Below are 21,573 nucleotides of genomic sequence, written 5' to 3' on the forward strand. Positions count from 1 at the left end.
GTGACTCTGATTCCTGTTTCTTTCTGAAGTGGCTAAGAGTGTATACGTGTGTGTGCTTGCCTGCTTGCTACTTGTTTATTTCCCCACCTTCTAGTGTAAGCTTAAACTCTATTTGATGTATAGAGTCTTTATCACTATCCTCGTTTTGGTTTTCTAAAATTTTGTTGAAATGAAATCATAGAACTTTTGTCTCCTTTTGAGTTCCTTTGCTTCTTAGTCACTTTTAGTTCTTTTCTGTCATTTTAATGACGTTTTAGAAGGAAACAGACAAAAAAATATTTCAGTCTGCTGTGTTTAATAGAAGTTCCCTTGCACGATATTTAAAACTTAAAACCTTGATTAATTATTGTATTCCTCATAATTCCATCAAATCATTGTAACATTCCACCAAATCTCTTTGTTGTTTTGTTTCTTATATCTGAGAATGTGAAGTGTGAAAGAGTAAATCATAATGTTTATGTTGGAGATCATCTCAAGAGTTCATAATTTTATAGATGAGAACATTGAGACTATCAGTTATGTTTTTCATTTTAGAGTACAACATCCTGACTTAGTGTCTTAATACAGTTTTATTTCTCGTTGTTCTTTGGTTGGCAGGGGGTTTTCCTGCAGTTCTTCTGGGCTCATTAGGCAGCTGCAGTCACACAACAGCTGAAACGGCTGGACGGGGCAAGATGGGTACACCGGCAAGTGTGGCAGTTGGTGCTGGCTCTGAGCCAGCACCATGGTTTTCCTCCTTATGGCCTCTCCTCCTCCACTAGGCTAGTCTAGCATCTTAATAACATGGCAGTCTCTGGGCAGCTTTCCAAAAGGACAAGCCTCACTTGGAAAAGTGCTTCTCAAACCTCTGCTTGTGTCACATTTGCATCTTATATTCTATCACCAGAACTCTTTATATTCTGTTGTTTTGGACTTTCTGTATCACTGAAAATCTTGGGCTTTGCAGTAAAGCCAAAGGATTAGAAAGTTGATTGTTAACGTGGCTTTAGGAAAAAGATTCTCGGAGATGGAGAATTAGTGATTCCAACATTTCCTAGCATCAGGTTACTTGGTAACTCACGCATCCTTTTCTAAATGTGTTGCCAGAACCACGATGTCTGACCACTGGATTAGTCTTCTTTTGCTGTGTAACAAATTACCACAAGCTGAAAACAACACCCGTTTGCCATCTCTTAGTTCATCTGGGTCAGGAGTCTGGACACAGCTTGGCTATATCCTCCACTTTGGGCTTCACGAGAGTCTAAAGTTAAAGAGGAGATGACCAATAGATAGTTGGTTATAAAAGTTTGGGCTTTTAGATAGTACTTGAACTCAGAGTGGATGAGGTCATGCAAGTATTTTCAGTAAAAAGAGAAGCAGGCCTGTGAACACTAACATTTCAAGAAGAGTATGGAGGGCCCAAATGAGACCAAGAAGGATGAAAGGCCCAGGAAGAACAAATGGTAGAAAGAAGGAAAGGCAAAGCATTTTAAGTTTTCAGAGGGGGTAGCTGGGACAGGGCAGATGCTACCAAAAGATTATACATGATTAAGAACAGAAAGGTATCGTTAGCTTTAGTTGAAGGGATCTGTGGATTAACTATATTCCATTACAGTTTTCTTTGTCTTATTTTCAAATCCTCTTTTATTTTATGCACTTAAAAAATAATAATCCTGAGAAAGGAGTATATAAGCTTTACCACATCCTCCGAAGGAGTCCATGACACACAAAGGTGAGAGATCCTGCTCGACATTGTTGACCTTGGTAAAAGCAGTTTTAAAGGAACATTGGTATCATAACCAAAGTGCAAGATCAAGAGATAATGATGCAGAATGCCAAGACAGAGGACAGAACTGAGTTCAAGATTTCTTTACTGTGAGAGTATCACCATTAAAGAACATAGTCTTCAAAATGGATTTGAACTCTGCTTTGCTTTGGCTTAACACGTGACCTTGGGAAGTTTTCTTAACTTGTCCATGTCTCAGTTTGCCTATCTGTAAAATTGAGAAAGTATGTAATGAGTGCATTAAGCATTGAGAGTATTGAGAATTCAATGTAAAATGAATCAGTGAACTACTTAGAACAGTGGCAGTCACCTTTTAATATTCCTTATTATTGGTCATTAATTAGGTTAACTCACGTGCTAAATCCATTTTTAGGTGATTTTGTGTATGTGCTGTATTTTCATTGTATATTGATTTGTACTTTAATTATTAAAAGGCAACTCTTTCCCAGTGTATGGTGAATGCCTCCCTATTAAAGTACCACCGTCCCGCTTTACTGAGTACTTACCGAGACCCCTAGGAAGGTGGCTGTTAGAATGGATACTGTTTGACAGGCAAAAGTAGATTATGGAGAGAATGATAAAGAATAAGAGGAGACTCTGGGACTGAGCTCTGGCATTTAAATCTAAAGGACAGAGGAGGAGGAGAAGCTACCAAGGAAGACTGAAAAGGGGAAACCAGGGAAGTGGGAAAAAGACCAAGGAAGTGTGATACCGTGAAAGCCAACTGTCAAAAGATTAAGTAAGATGGGAACTGAAAAATGTCAAACTACATGGAAGACATTGGGAACCTGAACAACAGCTGTTCTGGTAGGATAGCAGGGGCAGAGGTCACATAGCCATGATGCCTCTTTCTTTCTTACCTCTGCATCTCAGCATGGTCAGGATCTTCTTGTTTTGTGTAACAACACCCCCACCCCCACCCCACCCCACCCCCGCCCAGACTTGACCTCAGGCCTATCAACCTTTTATCTATTAGAATTTTTAAGTCCAGTCCGGTCTTTAGTAAAACTAGATGCAGTACAGTTGCATCCCAGTTCATTCTCTTAATTGCAACTCTCAAACTACCGCTCCTCTATTAAGAATTCACCGTGTGCTACATTGATCTCTATTCAGGTCTATTCAGAGATTCTCTAATGCCTGTCTAACTTCAAATTTCTTAGGCTTGGATTCAGAGCCTCTACAGTGTGGATTTCCTCAGCCTTATTGCTCACAATTCTCCTTAGGTGGACTCCCAGATTTTTCCCTGTAGTATTTCCGAACCCCAGTTATCTCTGAGCTTTTCTGTTTTCGCAGCACTGTTGTGCTTTTTCCTTATCCTGAATGTATCCTCATTGTCAGTGTCATATGCATACTTCAGTACAACGGTCTTTACATGCCCAGATACTCTGCTATGCTACATTTTACCATCAAAATGTGATAGACTAATTAGGAGAGGATGGATTAAAAGACTGAACAAAGCAAAACTGTACTATGGTTAGTTTTTTAAAATAGATTTTATAATACAAAACTATTTCTGGAACAAAGGAACCAGTGAATAAGCAAATATTGGGAATACCTAAAAACATATTTCCAGAAAGTCGAAAATTATTGTATGTGGAAAATGCTAAATCTAGATCATATCACTATAATCAGACATGATGATGTCAATTCCCCTTTGTATGTAGGTAGCCCAGACCCCTTCCTCTGAACTTCAGACGCACTGATGTTTTACCCAGCAGATATCTCAGATTGAACTTGTCCACGATGGAATACATATTCTCTCTACTGTTTCCTCAAAACAACAAAAGACACCTGATCTTTTTCTGTGAGTTCTTTCACCATCTCTCCAATTGTCTAGGTCATAAATCTAGAAACTAAATCCATGTTCTCTCTCTATCCCTCTTTGTCTTTTTATGAAGTCATTCTTTAGTCCTCTGTGGTCTGTCTCCTAAGTATTTTGCAGATCCCCAGTGCTATTACTCTTTTTTCAAGCTATTTGTTGCTTAGTCTATTGCAGTAGACTTTTAACTAGGTCTCTTTGAATCCACTTTTCCCCCCACACAGGTCATTCTGTAGCCTGCAATCAGAGTGAACATTAAAATTGCAAATGTCATCATGCCACATTTCAACTTAAATTCTTCCTCTGGTTTTCTGTGGCTATTAGGATAAAATCTAAAATCCTTCAAGGATCTTTGACTTTTTTTTTTTAAGATTGATTTGAAAGAGAAAGCACTTGAGCAAGGGGGGAGCTGGGAGAGCAGAGGGAAAGAGAATCTCGAGCAGACTCCATGCTGAGCACAGAGCCCGGTGTAGGGCTCAACCCGGGGCCTGAGATCATGACCGGAGCCAGAATCAAAAGTTGGACGCTGAACCGACTGTAAGCTACCCAGTCTTCCCAAGGACCTTCTTTATTAGACATTTTTCTGCCTTTTCAGCAACGGTATAAATGACAGTTTCTGGCCTATTCTTTCTGCTGCAGTCATATTGGTCTTACTTTCAGTTCACATCTCATGACATTTGCACATGCTCTTCCTTCCTACTTCCCATCTATCACCTAGCTAGCACTTAATCATCCTTCAGAGTCCAGCCATATTCAAATTTAAATGTTAAATTTTGAGGTATAGTGACTATTCAGTTAATGAACACTGGTTTTCAAAGTGACAGTATTAAGAATATATCCTTTCAGTATATCCTTTTCTCAAACCTGTGTCTAAGCAAAGTCTCTCTCTCTCTCTCTCTCTCTCTCTTTTTTTTTTTTTTTAAGATTTTCTTTATTTGACAAAGATCACAAGTAGGCAGAGAGAGATGAGGAAGCAGACTCCCCACTGAGCAGAGAGCCTGACTCAGGGCTCAATCCCAGGACCTGAGCCGAAGGCAGAAGCTTTAACCCACTGAGCCACCCAAGCGCCCCTAATCAAAGTCTCTTAACTTAATGTTTTTAAGAGACAACTAATTCACCTAATGTCTGTACTTTGAAAATTAATAGCTTAGTTTGTGATTCTCGTTTTTTGACCGGAAATTTTAAGATCCATAGAAATTTTATAAATGCTCATTAGTATTTTTTTAACGTTTATTTTCTTTTTCTTGGTGTTCCAGTGAATAGGTAAGAAAGAATAGGTAAGGTATAGGAATAGGTAAGAAAGAAAATAAAAGCATAGATATAGTAAGTAGTGAGGAAAATGACTGGAACAAGAAAGAAAAATCTAAGTATTTACACATATGCGCATACACACACACACATAGTCTTATTGTTTTAAAAATGGGTAAACCAGGGGTGCTTGGGTGGCTCAGTGAGTCAAGTGGCTGGCTTTGGCTTAGGTCATGATCCCAAGGTCCTGGGATCAGGCCTGGCATCAGGCTCTCTGCTCAGCATAGAGCCTGCTTCTACTTTTTTCCTTCTGCCTCACTCTCTGCCCACTTGTGCACACTCTCTCTCTCTGTCAAATAAATAAAATCTTTAAAAAAAGAAAGTAAACCAGATTGAAATACACTAATCATTTAATTTCTTAATTGAAATTTGAAAATCTCTCAGCTTTGTTCTCGTTTTTAATCATAAAATAGTCCTTCTATTTCTCTGTTTTGAAACAAATAATCGTGCAGTTTTAGATTAAAAATTCACTTTTATGGAATAATTCTTGTGGTCTTTAAGCCAGTTTATTGCATAAATGAGACCCTCTCTTGACACCTTGAACTTTCTGCTGAGTGGTTGTGAGCCAAATCTGAATAAAGCCCTTCACTGGCACTTTTTCTATTTCTCTCTTATATGGTTGGGAGTGGTATAATAGAAGGAATACAGACTTTGAACTTAGATATATCTGGCTTCAAATCCCAGCTCTGCAGCTTAATTTGTGAGGCCGGGAAAGTTAGTTACTTCTTTTCCTCATCTATACAAACAAGAATAAAAATTACTTGACAGAGTTATGGAACTAAATTTGAAAAATATTATCATACTGTCAGGCACTTAATATTTGTCAAGTATTTTTTAGTTTTCCAGGCAAAAAATGTAAATATTTAAATAGAAATGAGAAGAATTTTACTGTGGTTTCTTTCCAGTTTACCAACTATTCCCTGTTTTTACCCCACAATCAGTGTTAGCTTTGTAAACTTGAACAAGTCATTTAATTTCTCTAAGCTTCAGTTAGAAAACTTGGGCAGTCTAAAGGAGAACTAGATCATACTAGGATAGCCCATCTAATTTGAAATGTTTTATCATGGTGAAGTAGCTCTCATCTTTTGTAATTTGATGAGTTAGCTTATTTTGAAAGAATTAACTGTTGCTATAGAATTGAGATAAATTACTGCTACATCTCATCTTTTGCTACCCAAAAGAATTAGGACTAACTTTCCTGCCATTAGTGTCAGTATCTTTTTGTCTTTATTTTAGTATCAACCATTCTTTCTTTGTCCCTTCTTCCTCTTTAAAGAATGTGGTATTCTCTGTGCCTACATGTTCTGTTGCTCAGACAGTAGTTTTACCTGATGTCTTCCTTCACTTGGGCTATTGTGGGGTTTTTTTCTTCTTTCTTACTGTATATCAAGGAGCCCGTCAACTGCTTTTATGAGAAACAGCTAGAAATTAAGTTCTAATTTATTTATTTGACAGAGATCGCAAGTAGGCAGAGAGGGGGGCAGGGGAAGCAGGCTCCCTGCTGAGCAGAGAGCCCAATGCAGGGCTCCATCCCAGGACCCTGAGCCGAAGGCAGAGGCTTAACCCACTGAGCCACCCAGGCACCCCAGAAATTGTCTTTAAAGTGCCATGCAAGAGAAACTTGATTCCATTCTATCTGGTCATGATGGTTTATCCTAAGTTTATCCTAATATATGAGTTATCCATCGGTTGTCAGTTTCTGGTTTTGGGAGACTGACAGTGCCTTTTGGGATTTTTTGAGATTAAATTAACAAACTTAACTATTTTTTTTTTTTTTTAAGAGAGAGAAAGAGAGCAGGGGAGAGATCAGGAGAATCTCAAACAGGCTCCACATCTTCCGTGGAACCTGTCTTCAGGCTCGATCTCACAACCCTGAGATCATGACCTGAACTGAAATCAGAGTGTGGTGCTTAACCGATTTTGCCACTCAGGAGCCCCAGTATTAACCATTTTAAAGCATACAGTTTAGTCACATTTAATACATTTATAATGTTATACAGCATCGTTTCCATCTAGTTCCAAACATTTTTATCCCCACCAAACTGGACCCCAAGGCCATTAAAAATAGTCATTCCCTATTATTCCCCTCTCTCTAGCCTCTAACGAAGATTATCTGCTTTTACCTCATTTATCTGAAAACATTAACTTGAAAAAAAAAACATTAATTTGAATTTACCTATTCTGAATACTTTGTGTAAGTGGACTCCTACGTATGACTTTTCATGTCTCCTTCTGTTGTATTGCATGGTACTTTCAAGGTTCATCCATATTGTAGCGTGTGTTAATACATGTTAGTATTTCATTCCTTTATATGAGTAGTATGCTCCTGTATGGATAGACTTCATTTTGTTTCTGTTCAGTGTTTGATGGACATTTGGATTATTTTCTTTCACATTTTAGCTTTTGTGAATTGTACTGAAATGAACATTCGTGTACAAGTGTTTGTTTGGATACCTGTTTTCAATTTTGAGGGACCATCCCTAGGAGTGGATATGCTGGGTTATATGGTAATTTTATGTTTGTTTTTGAGGAACTGCCTGCTATCCACAGTAGCTGTAGCCTTTTACATTCCTACCAACACTGTACAAGAGTTGTAGTTTCTCCACATCTCTCCAACATTTGTTATTTTGTGGTTTTGGTTTAAGTTATTGTTAAAGCTATCCTAGTTAGTGTGAAATGGGAATCTCACTATGGTTTTTATTTGCATCTCATAAATTACTTATATTGAGCATCTTCTTGTATATGTTCTTTTGCCATTTGTGTCTTTGGAGAAATGTCTTAAAGACCTTTGCTCATTTTTTAGTTGGTGTTCATCTTTTTGTTGAGCTGAGAGTTCTTTATATATTCTGAATAGTAGACTCTTATTAGATATAATGCCTGGAAATAATTTTCTCCTATTCTGTAGGTTTTTCTTCTAAGGGTTTTTTAGCATTAGCTTTTAAATATTTAGGTCTTTGATCCATTTTGAGTTAATATTTATATATAGCATAAAGTAAGGGTTCAACTTCATTCTTTGCGTGTGGATATGAAGTTGCCCCAGCAGTCATTGAGGAGACTGTTCTCTCCCCACTAATGATCTCAGCAAACTTGTTGAAAATCAGTTGACCATAAAATGTATGGGTTTATATAGACTCTGAATTTAGTTCCTTTGGTCATTTTGTTTGTCCTTACGCCAGTACCACACGGTGGTACTGATTGATTACTGCAGCTTTGAGGTTTTTTGTTCTTTGTGTGTGGGTGGAGGGTGTTTAAGATTTTATTTATTCATTAGAGAGAGAGAGAGCATGCACAAGCACAAGTAGGTGGAACAGCAGAGGGGGAGGGAGAAGCAGGCTCCCCGCTGAATAGGTAGCACAACTCAGGGCTCCATCCCGGGACCCTGAGATCATGACATGAACCAAAGGCAGTCGCTTAATGAACCGAGCCATCCAGGTGCTTTGTTGTGAGTTGTAAATTGTGAGACTGGGATGAGTAAAGTGCGTCGTTTTCAAGATTGTTTTGGATAATCTGGGTCCTTTAAATTTTCATATGAATTTTAGGATTAGGTTGTCAATTTCTTCAAAAAAGGATGCTGGGACTTTGATAGGGATTATATTTAATCTGTAGATCAGTTTGGGGACTATTAACATCCTACTTATATTTAAGTATTTTATTGTTTTTATTGTAAATGGTATTGTTTTTTTATTTCCCTTTTTGAATTACTCATTTCTGGTATATTTAAAACAAAATATTTTTGTGTGTTGATCCTGTATTCTGCAACTTTGCTAAATTTGTTACGTTAAAAGTTTTGCAGAATCTTCAGAATTTTCTTTAGAAATAAGATAATTTCTTCTGCAAATAGAGGTAGTTTTATCTCTTCCTTTCCAATTTGGGTGGCTTCCCCCCACCACTTTAACTAGTGGCTCTAGCTAGAAGTCCAGTACAGCTTTGAAAGAAATGGAGGAAGGTGTGTATGTGTGTGGGGGGAGTCCTTGTCTTGTTCCTGATCTTTGGGAGAGAGCTTTCAGTCTTTTACCATTGAATATGTTAGCTCTGCGGTTTTGGTAAGTGCCCTCTATCGGGTTAAGGAAGTTTCATTCTGTTCCTAGTTTGCTGTGTGTTCTCACCATGAAAGTCCTCTGAATTATGTTAAATGCTTTTTCTACATTATTTGGGATGATTGTGGTATTTTACATTCTGTTAATGTGGTATATTATAACAGTTGATTTTTGTATGCTGAACCACCCTCATAATCCTAGAATACATACATACCATCTGATCTGAGTGTTAAAATCCTGCAGTCTTAATGCGCTGCTGACTTTGGTTTGCAAGGGAAGTTGGTGAGTTGTTTTCTTGTCGTGTGTCTTTGTCTTTGGTATCAGTAATGATGGCCTGACAGAATGAATCAAGAAGTAAATGGTTCCCTCTTTTAATTTTTTGGAAGAACTTGATAAGGGGTTGCTGTTAATTCTTTAAATGATTGGTAGAATTCACCAGTGAATTCTGCTGCTCCTGGGCTTCCCCCCCCACCATTGGAAGGTACTTGTTTTTGGAAGTCATCATTTTTTTTTTTTGTCTCAAATTTTTATTTAAATTCTAGTTAGTTAACATATAGTGTAATGTTGGTTCAGATGTAGAATTCAGTGATTCATCACTTGCAACACTTAGTGCTCATTATATCATGTGCCCTTTTTAAAAAGCATCACCCATTTAGCCATTCCCCCACCCACCTCCTTCCATGAACCCTCAGTTTGTTCTCTGTAGTTAAGAGTCTCTTATGATGTGCTTCCCTCTTTTTTTTCACCCCTTCCCATATGTGCATCTGTTTTGTTTCTTAAATTCCACATATGAGTGGAATCATATGGTATTTGTTCTTCTCTAACTTATTTTGTTTAGCATAACACTCTCTAGCTCCATTCATGTCATTGCAAATGGCAAGAATTCATTCGTTTTGATGGCTGAGTAATACTTCAGTGTGTGTGTGTGTGAATATATATATATATACACATACCACATTTTTTATTAACATATTACGTATTATTTGCCTCAGGTCTGTGAATCATCAGTCTTACACATTTCAGAGCAGTCACCATAGCACATACCCTCCCCAATGTTCATAACCCAGCCACCCTGTTCCTCCCCTACTACCCCCCTGCAACCCTCAGTTTGTTTCCTGAGGTTAAGAGTCTCTTAATGGTTTGTCTCCCTCCCGGGTCCCATCTTGTTTCATTTTTCCCTCCCTACCCACCAGGATCCCTCGCCCTGCTTCTCAAAAATTCCTCATGTCAGAGAGATCATATGATAATTGTCTTTCTCTGATTAACTTATTTTGCTTAGCATAATACCCTCTAGTTTTATCCACATTTTTGCAAATAGCAAGTTTTTGGAGTTTTTGATGGGTGCATAGTATTCCATTATATATCAGTCACATCTTTAACCATTCATCTGTTGTTGGACATCTAGGTTCTTTCCATAGTTTGACTATTGTGGACATTGGTGCTATAAACATTTGGGTCCATGGTGCCCTTCTCAGATCACTACATTTGTATCTTTAGGGTAAATACCCAGTAGTGTGATTGCTGGGTCATATCACATACCACATCTCCTTTTTTTTTTTTTTTTTTTTTAAGATTTTATTTATTTATTTGACAGAGATCACAAGTAGGCAGAGAAGCAGGCAGAGAGAGAGGAGGAAGCAGGCTCCCTGTTGAGCAGAGAGCCCGATGCGGGGCTCAATCCCAGGACCCTGGGATCATGACCTGAGCCGAAGGCAGAGGCTTTAACCCACTGAGCTACCCAGGTGCCCCAAATCTTCTTTATCCATTCATCAGTTATGGACATTTAGGCTTTTTCCATAGTTTGGCTATGGTTGGTGATGTTCTTTGGGAGGTTTTTGATTACTGATTCTTTCTTTTCACTTGTTGTATGTTCAGGTTTCTGTTTCGTCTTGAGTTTTTTAGTGTGTGTCTAGGTGTTTATTTCATGTAGGTTATCTCATTTGTTTGCATATAATTATTGTGTTCTCAATCCTTTTTATTTCTATAAGGTCAGTAATGAGGTCTTCACTTTAATTTCCAATTTTAGTAATTTGAGTTTTGTGGTTTTTTTTTTTTTTAAAGCTTAGCTGAAGGTTTCAATTCGTTAACCTTTCCAAGTAACCAACTTCCAGTTTTATGGATTTTTCTCTGTTGATTTCTATTTTATTTATCTCTACTTTAATTTTTATTTCCTTCCTTCCACTAGCTTTGGCTTCCTTTTTTCCCTTTTTTCTTTAAGGTGTAAATTATTGATTTGCCATGTGTTTTGCTTGTTTTGTTATTTCTATTTTAATGTAGGCATTTATGGCTATAAATTTCTCCCCAAGCATTGCTTTTGCTGCAGCTTGTAAGTTATGCTATCTTGTGTTTTCCTTTTTACTCATCTTTAAGTGTTTTCTAATTTCCTTTGTGATTTCTTTAACCTATTTGTTTGAAGAGTGTATTGTTTAACTTCCACATACTTGTGCATTTTCTAGTTTTCTTTCTGCTGCTGATTTCTAGTTTCATTCTACTGTGATCAGAGAATATTCTTTATGTGATCTTTTAAAATTTCTTGAGACTTGTTTTGTGGCTGGCATATGGTTTTCTCTGGAGAATCTTCTGTGTGTACTTGAGAATGTGTATTCTGGTTTTGTGTGAAGTATTTTTTATCTCTTTGTTAGGTCTAATTTTTTCACAGGATTGCTCAAGTCCTTTATTTCCAAACTGGACTTCTGACAAGTTACTCTATCCATTACTGAAAGTAAGTCTCTCTCTTATTTTGGTACTGGGTATTTCTCCCTTCAATTCTGTCATTTTTTCCTTCATATATTAGGTTTGTATATGTTTATAATCCTTATAGCTTCTTGATTGACCCTTTTATTGATATACAGTGTCCTTTTTTGTCTCATATAACAGTTTTTGACTTGAAGTCTAGCTTGTCTTCTATTAGTAGAGTCACTTGCCTTGGGTTGAATTGTTTCCCCCCAAAAGATGTTGAATACTTGTGAATGTTATGTATTTGAAATAGGATCTTTGCAGATAAATAGGTCTTCGTGGTAACTTGTTATGGAAGTCCTAGGAAACAAATAGAGTTTGGTACTGGAAGTGGTGTGTTGCTGCAACAAAATACCTGAAAATGTGGAGATTATTTTGGCTAATGGCTAGTACCTGGGGGAATTCTAAGGCAGTTAATCATTAAGCAGCCTGAATTGCCTTAAAAAAAGGTTGGCAGAAATACAGATGTGAAAAGTAATTTGGAGAGGCCTTAGAAGGAAATGATAGACATGTTGATGGGCAGTGGAGACAAGGTGATCCTTGCTATAAAGTGGCAGATAACTTAGCTGAATTATGTTCTCTTGGGTGGAAAGTAGAACTTCTAAGTGAGGAACCTGTATATTTAGCTGAGAAGATTTCCAGGCTATGTGTGGTTAAGTGCAGTCTGGTTTCTTCTTATCACTTCATACTAAAAATGAGAGGAATTAGATAAATTAAGGAATGAATTATTGAGCAACACTTGGAATCTTTCTATATAGTGTGCCCATTAAAATAGGTTTTTAATTACTGTTTAATATATACCTGACTTTTAAGCCATGTAGGGGAAAAATGAGGAGTTATAAATCAAAAACACAATAATACTGTTTTATATTTATTTATGTAACTGCAGTTTTTTATTTCCTCATACATCTTTGAATTACTTTCTAGTGTCCTTTCAGCCTGGAGAACTCCCTATAGCATTTTTTGTTGGGCAGATCTTACTAGCAACAAATTCTACTTTTATCTGAGAATGTCTCCATTTTGAAAGGGTAATTTGCCAGATATAGATTTCTTGCTTGACATTACCACTTTATATATGGAATCCCTCTGCCTTCTGGTCTCTGTAGTTTCTGATGAGCAATAGGCTGTTAATGATATTGAGCATTTCTTGTACCTGATGAGTCATTTCTCTTTCGTTTTTCAAGGTTATATTTGGCTTTTGACAGTTTGATTGTAATGTGTCTTGGTGTGGATCTCTTGAGTCATTGACCTTAAAAGTAAAACAGTCAATTATTTTACCAGCAAAATAGGTTTATTCAGGAATAGCAAAGGAATTAGAATTCTGGACAAGCAAGCAATAACAAAAGCCATAAGCAAATCCTGTGAACAAAGGAGAGGAACTTTTGGTTGGGGGCTGTTAGAAACACAAAGTCCATTGGAGTAAACTAGGAGTTTGAAATGTATTAGACTTTCATTAGCTGAGTTGTGACTGTGTCTCATTGCCTGGGCTGTTGCCAGGCAAGGAAAAAAATCTTCCTTCCTCCTGCTGGGATAGTAGATTGGGCTTCTTTCTCTTGGGGTCTGCAAAGGATTGCAACAAATTGTATGGCATGAGAGCTTCACTTTCTGGCCAGCCAACTCCACTGTAAATATGTTTCCTTAATTCAGTTTCACAGAATTTGTCCCTCTGGAGTTTGAGCTTGTGGAGCTTTTTGTTTGTGTAGATTCATGTCTTACTAATTTTGAGAAACTTTTGGCCTTTATTTATTTATTTATTTATTCAGAAAATTCCATTCTCTGCACTCTCCTGAGACTCAAGTATATGTCACTACGTTTTATGGTCCCATGGGTATCTTGGGCTCTGTTTTCTTTCTGTCCTTTGGACTGGATACTCTTACTTGACCTGTCTTAAAGATTGCCAATTCGTCCGTTCTCTCAAATCTGTTAAATCCTCGAGTGAATTTTTCATTTCATTTGTTTAACTTTTCAGCTCCAGATTTTGTTTTTTATAATTACCACCTCTTTATTGACATTCTCTATTTGTTGAGACGTTATTATGATTGCTGTTAGTTATTTGTCAATGTTTTAAAGCCTTTAGCTTTTTTGAGCATATTTTTAAACACTGTAGTCTTTGTCTTCTGTCATCTCTTAAGTCTCTTTTTCCTTTAGCTTGTGTTCAGTGAGTGATTTGATCAAGATTTCCTTAAAGGTCTTGTTTAACTCTTTTAGTGTTCACTTGGTTGCTAAAAACCAGAGTTTTTTACAAAGTTGATTCTGGTATGTATGTATGTGCACGCACAGGCATGCATATGAATGCATGTTTGTTTCTGTTGAGGGACATTTTTGCTGACATCAGCCTCTGATAATACTTTATTTTTAAGACTAGAGTTTTGGAGGAATGGGGTGGTATTCATAAAATAGGCTATTATACTTATTATTTATAGGTAAAAGCAATTCTCATCAAATTGCCATCATTTGACCAAGGTCAGGAAAGGGTGCGGCCATATAATCCTTTCATCATGAAGGAAAAAACCTTTACAGGAAGTTATGGAGTGGGTTTAAAGTCCAAATTAGTTTTATTGAGTAAAAAGGAAGACTCTTCATTATTTATCCTTCTTTATAGAGGATGAATAATTGTTCCCTCTGAAGAAATTATCTTAAAAGCAGCCATGACCTAGATGGAAAAGTTCTTGATTGCTAGTCTCAAGACATGATTTTTATATCTGAGTTTTCTTAGTTAGCTTTGTGATTTTGAACAAGTTGTCTTTGGCCTTGCAGTTACTTTATGGGTAAAACTCATTGGACTGTATATAGTTTGTTCATTTTTGGGTTTTTTTTCCCCAGTGTTCAAAGATTCATTGTTTATGTACAACACCCAGTTCTCCATACAATATGTGCCCTTCTTAATTACACCCCCACAGGCTTGCCTATCATGCACCCCTCTCCCCTCTAAAACCCTGTTTGTTTCTCAGAGTCCACAGTCTCATGGTTCATCTCCCCCCTCCAATTTCCCCCAGTTCACTTTTCCTTTCCTTCTCATGTCCTCCATGTTATTCCATACGTTCCACAAGTAAGTGAAACCATATGGTAAGTGACTTTCTGTGCTTGACTTATTTCACTTAGCATAATCTCCTCCAGTCCCATCCATGTTGATATAAAAGTTGGGTATTCATCCTTTCCGATGGCTGGGTAATATTCCATTGTATATATGGACCACATCTTCTTTATCCATTCGTCTGTTGAAGAGAAAACAACTCCTCAAACTCAACACCCAAAAAAACCAGATATTCATGTCAAAAAAGGGCAGAAGACATGAATAGACAGTTATCCAGTGAAGATATACAAATGGCCAACAGACACATGAAAAAATGTTCATCATCATTAGCCATCAGGGAAATTCAAATCAAAACCACATTGAGATATACTGCCTTACACCAGTTAGAATGGAAAGATTAACAAGAGAGGAAACAACAAATGTTGAAGCGGATGTGGAGAAAGGGGAACCCTCTTAAACTGTTGGTAGGAATGCAAGTTGGTGCAGCCACTTTGGAAAACAGTGTGGAGATTCCTCAAAAAATTAAAATAGAGCTACCCTATGACCCTGCAATTGCACTACTGGGTATTTACCCCAAAGATACAGATGTAGTGAAAAGAAGGGCCATCTGTACCCCAATGTTTATAGCAGCAGTGTCCACAGTAGCCAAACTGTGGACTGTATGTAGTTGAAGATATTTTTAATTCTAACCTTTTTACTATTATTGTTATTATTATTATATTATCTTGATACTTAAAGTAGCTCAGATATGAGAACAAGGAGAAAGGCACTAATAAGTGGGAAGGAAAATTGAAAGGAAATGCATAACTAATTTAATAATTATGTCCAGTTATTAGGAGTTCACTCTGCTGTTCTCTGTATTTCAAACTAGTTTTATTTCAGTACTTCAGTATATTCTCTTAAAACTTTCAAAGAGTATATAGTTAAAGTTGCAGTGGCCCCCCATTCACCACCTTCTTCCACAGTGGAGGAAACTTTATTTTTCAGATCTTAAAAAAAAGTTATAGTTTCATGTTTTATTTTTTGCTTAATTTTTGTTTAACATAGTATTTTTACCAGCAATTCCATGTGATTCTTTACAGATACCTAATATTCCATCTCACTAATATGCCATGGTTTATTTGAACATTTTCTTGTAGAGGATAATGGGATAGGTCGTTTCCATTCTTTAGCTGTTATAAACATGAACCTCCATGTGCCAGTTTATTTTCCTAGGGTAGATGTTGAGGAATTACTGGGCATAATTTTGGACCTTCTCTGTAAGTAACCAGTACTTATCAATTTCTTGTACATCCTTCCAGAAGTATTACCGTATAAAAGATATATGTCTTACATATATAACATTTATTTCTCTATATATAAAACAAATGTATACCTATATAATATTTGGATATTATATGGATGTGAGGTTTTATTGCATAATAAAGTATCATGGAATTATTTCCATGCTGTCCCCTCCTGATGTTTAGTTTTCTGCTCTTTCACTACTAAAAACAGTGTATAGTGATTGCCTCTATACATAGGTCATTTCATAAGTGTGATTATAATTCTGTAGGATAAATTCCTAGTAGTTGAAATTACTAGGTTGTGTAAGGTTGTACATTTATAATTTTGATAGATACTGCCAAATTGTCCTTCATAGAGGTTTTGCCACTGCATGTGCTATCATCTATGTTACTCTTTTCTCCAGCCTTCCTAATACACACTTGTCAAACATTCAGATCATTGCCAGTATGATAAAGAACAGTGGTATCACACTAACTGTTTTCACTTGAGTTTCTCCCATTATGAGAGGATTGACCTTTTCGTTTGTGTGAAAGCCATGTGTTTTTACTGAACTGCTCTTTTTCTGTTGTGCTGTTAGACTTACAGCGGAATTTGCCGTGCAGAAAATTGCTTTTATGTTTATATTGTCACAGGTATCAGTATTAAGACTTTAAATTTTATATTGTTCTTAGAAAGGCCTTTTACATCCTGAGAGTATTAAAAGAATTGCCCATAGTCAAAATATACTTTTAATATACTAACATATATATAAGTAATAAGTTACTCTAGGGACAAAAGTTATATTAAGCTTTTTTGTTATTTACTTATTGCTCAGGAGTGAATAGCCCTACCTCACTTCGTTCATTCTTCAAAGCATGAAGAAAATATAGGATAAGAGGGATAGATTGTGTGTGTACCTGTGCACAGCATCTCGTAGGATGCCTAAAGTAGGACTTATCATGATTGCCCTGTAGATAAGTTCACACTCATGGTGTGATTCTAAGAACTATTGAATAGAGTCAAGGGAAGGCATTTTTAATATGGGATTCCTCTTTAGCAATTTCTTTAGCATTGTTCAGTTGCTAAAACATCTGGAGCTGTGATTGTTCCTTTCTTGTGCTTCTGTAAGAAGTTCTGGCTATCTTTCTGGGAGCACTCAATTTAGTTTCTTTTGTCTTGGATGTAAATGTTAGAATCCCATGAATTGAATTGGGTGCATTTTGCATACTTCTCTTAGTCCATTTTTTAGTAGATATTACAATATAAAACTGCTGCTTGACCACATGGAAGTTTTAGAACGATGACAGTAAGGGTACGTTTTCTCTCATCTTGTTTCTGGTATCTCAGTATAAAAATCTGAGGGGCTTTGCTGCTGAAAAATAAATTAATTTACCTTCTTCTTTATTAACTTTTTATTTACAATAGTAGGTATACTGAGATGGTTATTGGTTAACCATAAGCAATGGTATATGTTTTCATCTAGATCCTAAGGAAGAGAAAGAGGAAGAAGATGATTCTACCCTCCCTCAGGAAGTTTCCGTTGCTGCAACTAGGCCTAGCAGGGGCTGGCGCAGCAGTAGCAGGACATCTGTTTCTCGGCATCTTGACACAGAGAACACCCGAAGTTCTAGGTCGAAGACTGGTTCATTGCAGCTCATCTGCAAATCAGAACCAAATACAGATCAGCTTGATTATGGTACAGTATACATGGAATATGGTTCTTTAATAACTGGTTGTCTGCTCCTTTTAAATGTAAAATAGCTTACCTTTCACGGTAGGTATGGTGATACAGGGGTTCCTTTATAAAGATAAGATTTTGTTCTGCTTTCTTTCTCCAGATGGAGCAGAAGAACATCAGTCTCCAGGTGGCATTAGGTAAGAAACTTCATATTTCATATCAAGTTGCTTTCTACTTGAAAGAGCATTGAGCCTTTAAAATTTTAACTTTGGTTTTGGTATTTAGTTTAGATGTCACTTCATTCTTGATTAGAGCGTTAACCATGTAATCTTTAGTTACCTTAGTTCCAAAAGCAGGTCTTGAGTACTTTCTGTATTCTGGCTTATTCCGTGCTAGCCACTGATGGGAAGTGTGGATGTTTTAAGTGGGATTTTTGAAATTTGTATTCCATGGTAAGTCTTGTGAATTTTTGTTTTCTTGGCTTTTTCATCTTTTTGGTAATGCAGGTCACTGGATTACTAGATACAGGATTATGAAGTCGGTTGTTTTTGTTTGTGTTTTAAGAGAGGGAGAACGGGTTGGGGGACGGGGTATTAAAGGGTAGAGGGAGAAGGAGAGAGAATCTTGACATAGGGCTCCATGTCTCAACCCTGAGATCATGACCTGAGCCAATATCAAGGTTTGGTCGCTTACCAACTGAACCACTCAGGCACTATATAAGGTCCGTTGTTTTGGCTGCTGCTGCTGTTTGTTATTTTAGCTCTTAGTGACGTTGAACAGTCATCACCTTACCTTTATTTAACGAAGGAATAGTATTTCTAGGATTTATGTATTTTTAGTTAGAATTACCATTGTGAGGATAAAACAGCTAGATTGCAGTCCAATTAGACCATAAGGATGAAAATTCTAGATAACTTACTGTGAATCTTTGGCAACCTCTAAATAAATTAGCAAATAAAATCCAGTGGGATATAATCCTTACAACTAGAAATTCTAATCCAGAAATGTGCTTCTTTTTAGTAGTGATGAGGAGGAGGAAGAGGAAGAAGAGATGTTAATCAGTGAAGAGGAAATACCATTCAAAGATGACCCAAGAGACGAGACCTACAAACCCCACTTAGAGAGGCACGTCTTGGATTTTACTGCAGACATGTCAATGAAAAATAAGTTAGGAAAGCACTGCTGCATGCTTTTAGTTCACCTTGTTGCTGAACTGATGGGTATAGACTTAATTTTAAATGAGTAATTAATCATGTATTTAACATTGTCTTATAACTCCTTCTCCCAGCCCTGTCTTCTAGTTATAGAACTCTATTTTTATCATATCCAAATTTTTGGATGTCTTCGTACTTCATCTTGATGAAACAAGATATCAGTTGCCTGAATACTTAAGAGGTTTTTTTTTTTACTTTTGTCTTTCTCTTTACAACTCTAGTTGAGTTCTGATTCCCAGGTATTGTTAGCCTAACGGCTTTTACTGTGCACGTGAGGAATAGTTGACTGGAAATCACATTTCATCAGCTAAGGATCATAATTTTACAATAAATCGATGATAAGTGCACATTTTACCCTTTCACAGTTTCCCTTGCAATGATCCTTTGCTGGATACCAATGTTGAAATGTGTTTGTATTTTCAGGGAGACCCCAAAACCACGGAGAAAATCAGGGAAGGTGAAAGAAGAGAAGGAGAAGAAAGAAATTAAAGTGGAAGTAGAGGTAGAGGTGAAAGAAGAAGAGCATGAAATCAGGGAGGATGAGGAACCTCCCAGGAAGTGAGTAGGCAATTACTACTAAAAATGGAAACCTAACAGATTTTGAAGCCATTGGTGGGGAAAAGAGTGGGAGTGTGAGGAGGGCTATTGACAGGTGCATATTGCTGCCTCAGGCAGCTGACAGTTTCATTGTAGAGGCTCTCTCAAAAGCTTGAAAAGTTTAAATTTAATCCAGAGCAGTACTTAAAGACGTCTAAATGAGTGGGCAGGACAGTAGTAGCTAATGGGATGCAGAGTGAGTAAAGATAGCAAGAAAAAGTGTGGCAAATGTGAATCCTCAAAAGAAGAGCAAATGAGGGCAAGAGATTGAAGAATCTTGACTTTCTGTCCAGCAGTCATTGCCTGTTGCAGAAATAAGATTTGTTTTAAGTGTTTAGTCTTTTTGGTTCTATTAAAAGGAGAGTTTAGTTTTATATTCTTAAGGTTTTTAGATAATAGACTCCTTTATTCTACTTTTTAAATTGATTAAGTGATCAAGTTTTTACTGGAACTACTCTTCAGGTAGTAACCTTGAGGTTTATCCAAATCTTCCATGTAATGTGTAGTTTGTGATAGGTTTATATTTAACTTGTAGTGCAGATTTATTTCTGTGAAATTACTTCAGAATGACATCTTTGTTTGGCTTGTAAGGTATGTTTTTGGCTCTGTGTGTTCTGCGTTATCCTCTGTTTCTGCCACCTGCTCTTTGATCTTGAGTGTATGTCTTTAGTCACCCTTCACTCTGTAAGCTTCATTCTGGAATATGTGGACAGTTACTCTGTTCTTTAATTATAGGAGAGGAAGAAGGCGAAAAGATGACAAAAGTCCACGATTACCCAAAAGGAGGTAATTTATATTCCTAACTATGTTCCTTATTCCTGGTAGTAAGCATTTTACTCACATAATTACTCATAATTACCCTGCAGGAATGGCTGTTTAAAAATTTCTCAGATGCAACTTTACTAATGTCCTTGATGCAGAATTCCTGTGTTTTTATTCCATTGTAGGTCTTAAAGTTTCTAAAAATCATAACACTTCTTTACCTTTTGGGGGGTTACTGGTTTATTTTGTGCTGTTTTTAAAAACTCTTATCAAACATTGGTAGTTTCTGGTTATTTCTAACAAATTCTGTGCAAGCTCTATACTAGCAAAGAGATATTAATTCTTCATGCTATAAAATTGCTTTTCCCTGTAGTGCATTGAGTTAAGCCACTGTGCAGAGTGCCTCTTCTGTTTGCTAACTTTTCTCCTACGTATTGATAATAGAAAAAAGCCTCCAATCCAGTATGTCCGTTGTGAGATGGAAGGATGTGGAACTGTTCTTGCTCACCCTCGCTATTTGCAGGTTAGTAGATTGTTATGTAAGGCAGCCTTTCAGGTTGTGTTCCATTACTGGTTCTTACATTTCATGAGATGCTATAATTTGTGAACTTGTGTAGGCTTTATCATTGCCGTACATTGTCAAGAAAAATCTTCCTTTAAAAAGGCGTAAAATTACTTTAGTCATTGTCTTAAAAGAAAAATGTCTAACAGCATGAGGTCAAATAAAGGATTTCCTTGTAATCTTGGAGTAGTATCCCATTGTGGTGTTGAAACTACTACTGATATAAAGAGATGATTGTACCGACAAGCTAAAGACACAGTTGAGCAAACTTTATTATAATGTGTATTTTTAAAAAATAAATTTAGCAACTCTAACCTGTGATTTCTGAAATAATGTTTAAAGGAAATAATTAATTTTTAGGGTTTTTGGTTTTGGGGTTTTTTAAGTAGATTTTTTTTTAAATGAATTAAAGATGCAGCTTATATTTAGGTCTGGCAGAAAACATGAAAGTGAAATGTTTATTGCTAAAGCTAAAGAAATACCTGTTTGGTTTTTAGTTTAGCAGCAAGGATAATGCAAGACTAAGACCCTAACCCTGATTCTGTCTCTGTGGTAATAGTGAATGCTTCTGTCCTGCCACTGTATGCCATGTGCTGCACTAAGCACCATACAACATGTGATCTCTGTATCCTCGCAGTAACGCTGTGAGACACTGATAGTTACCTCCATTTTACACATGAGAACTGTAACTCACAGTATTTAAGCACATCTCCTGAGGTCACACTGCTCGTGAATGACAGACCCAGGTTGGAACCCAGGTCTGTCTTATTTTCATAGCCTGTGTTCTTAACTGTT

General features: G+C 36.8%; 1 protein-coding gene across 3 annotated transcripts in view; it reads left to right on the plus strand.

Annotated features, from left to right (window-relative positions):
* ZFP91 (ZFP91 zinc finger protein, atypical E3 ubiquitin ligase) overlaps window positions 1-21,573 on the plus strand; it is a 49,995-nt gene that overhangs the window by 20,957 nt on the left and 7,465 nt on the right. The window contains exons 3-8 of one of the 3 annotated variants that reach the window (XM_082747633.1): window positions 17,449-17,661; window positions 17,804-17,840; window positions 18,664-18,768; window positions 19,281-19,415; window positions 20,190-20,240; window positions 20,661-20,739. In XM_082747633.1, the coding sequence (XP_082603759.1) occupies window positions 17,449-17,661; window positions 17,804-17,840; window positions 18,664-18,768; window positions 19,281-19,415; window positions 20,190-20,240; window positions 20,661-20,739 (620 nt within the window). Of the gene's footprint in view, window positions 1-17,448; window positions 17,662-17,803; window positions 17,841-18,663; window positions 18,773-19,280; window positions 19,416-20,189; window positions 20,241-20,660; window positions 20,740-21,573 lie in introns of all 3 variants that reach the window. The other 2 variants (XM_082747634.1, XM_082747632.1) reach the window with 2 other exon arrangements.

This window comes from Mustela nivalis, assembly GCF_964662115.1.
Source record: "Mustela nivalis genome assembly, chromosome: 9".
Lineage (NCBI taxonomy): Eukaryota > Metazoa > Chordata > Mammalia > Carnivora > Mustelidae > Mustela > Mustela nivalis.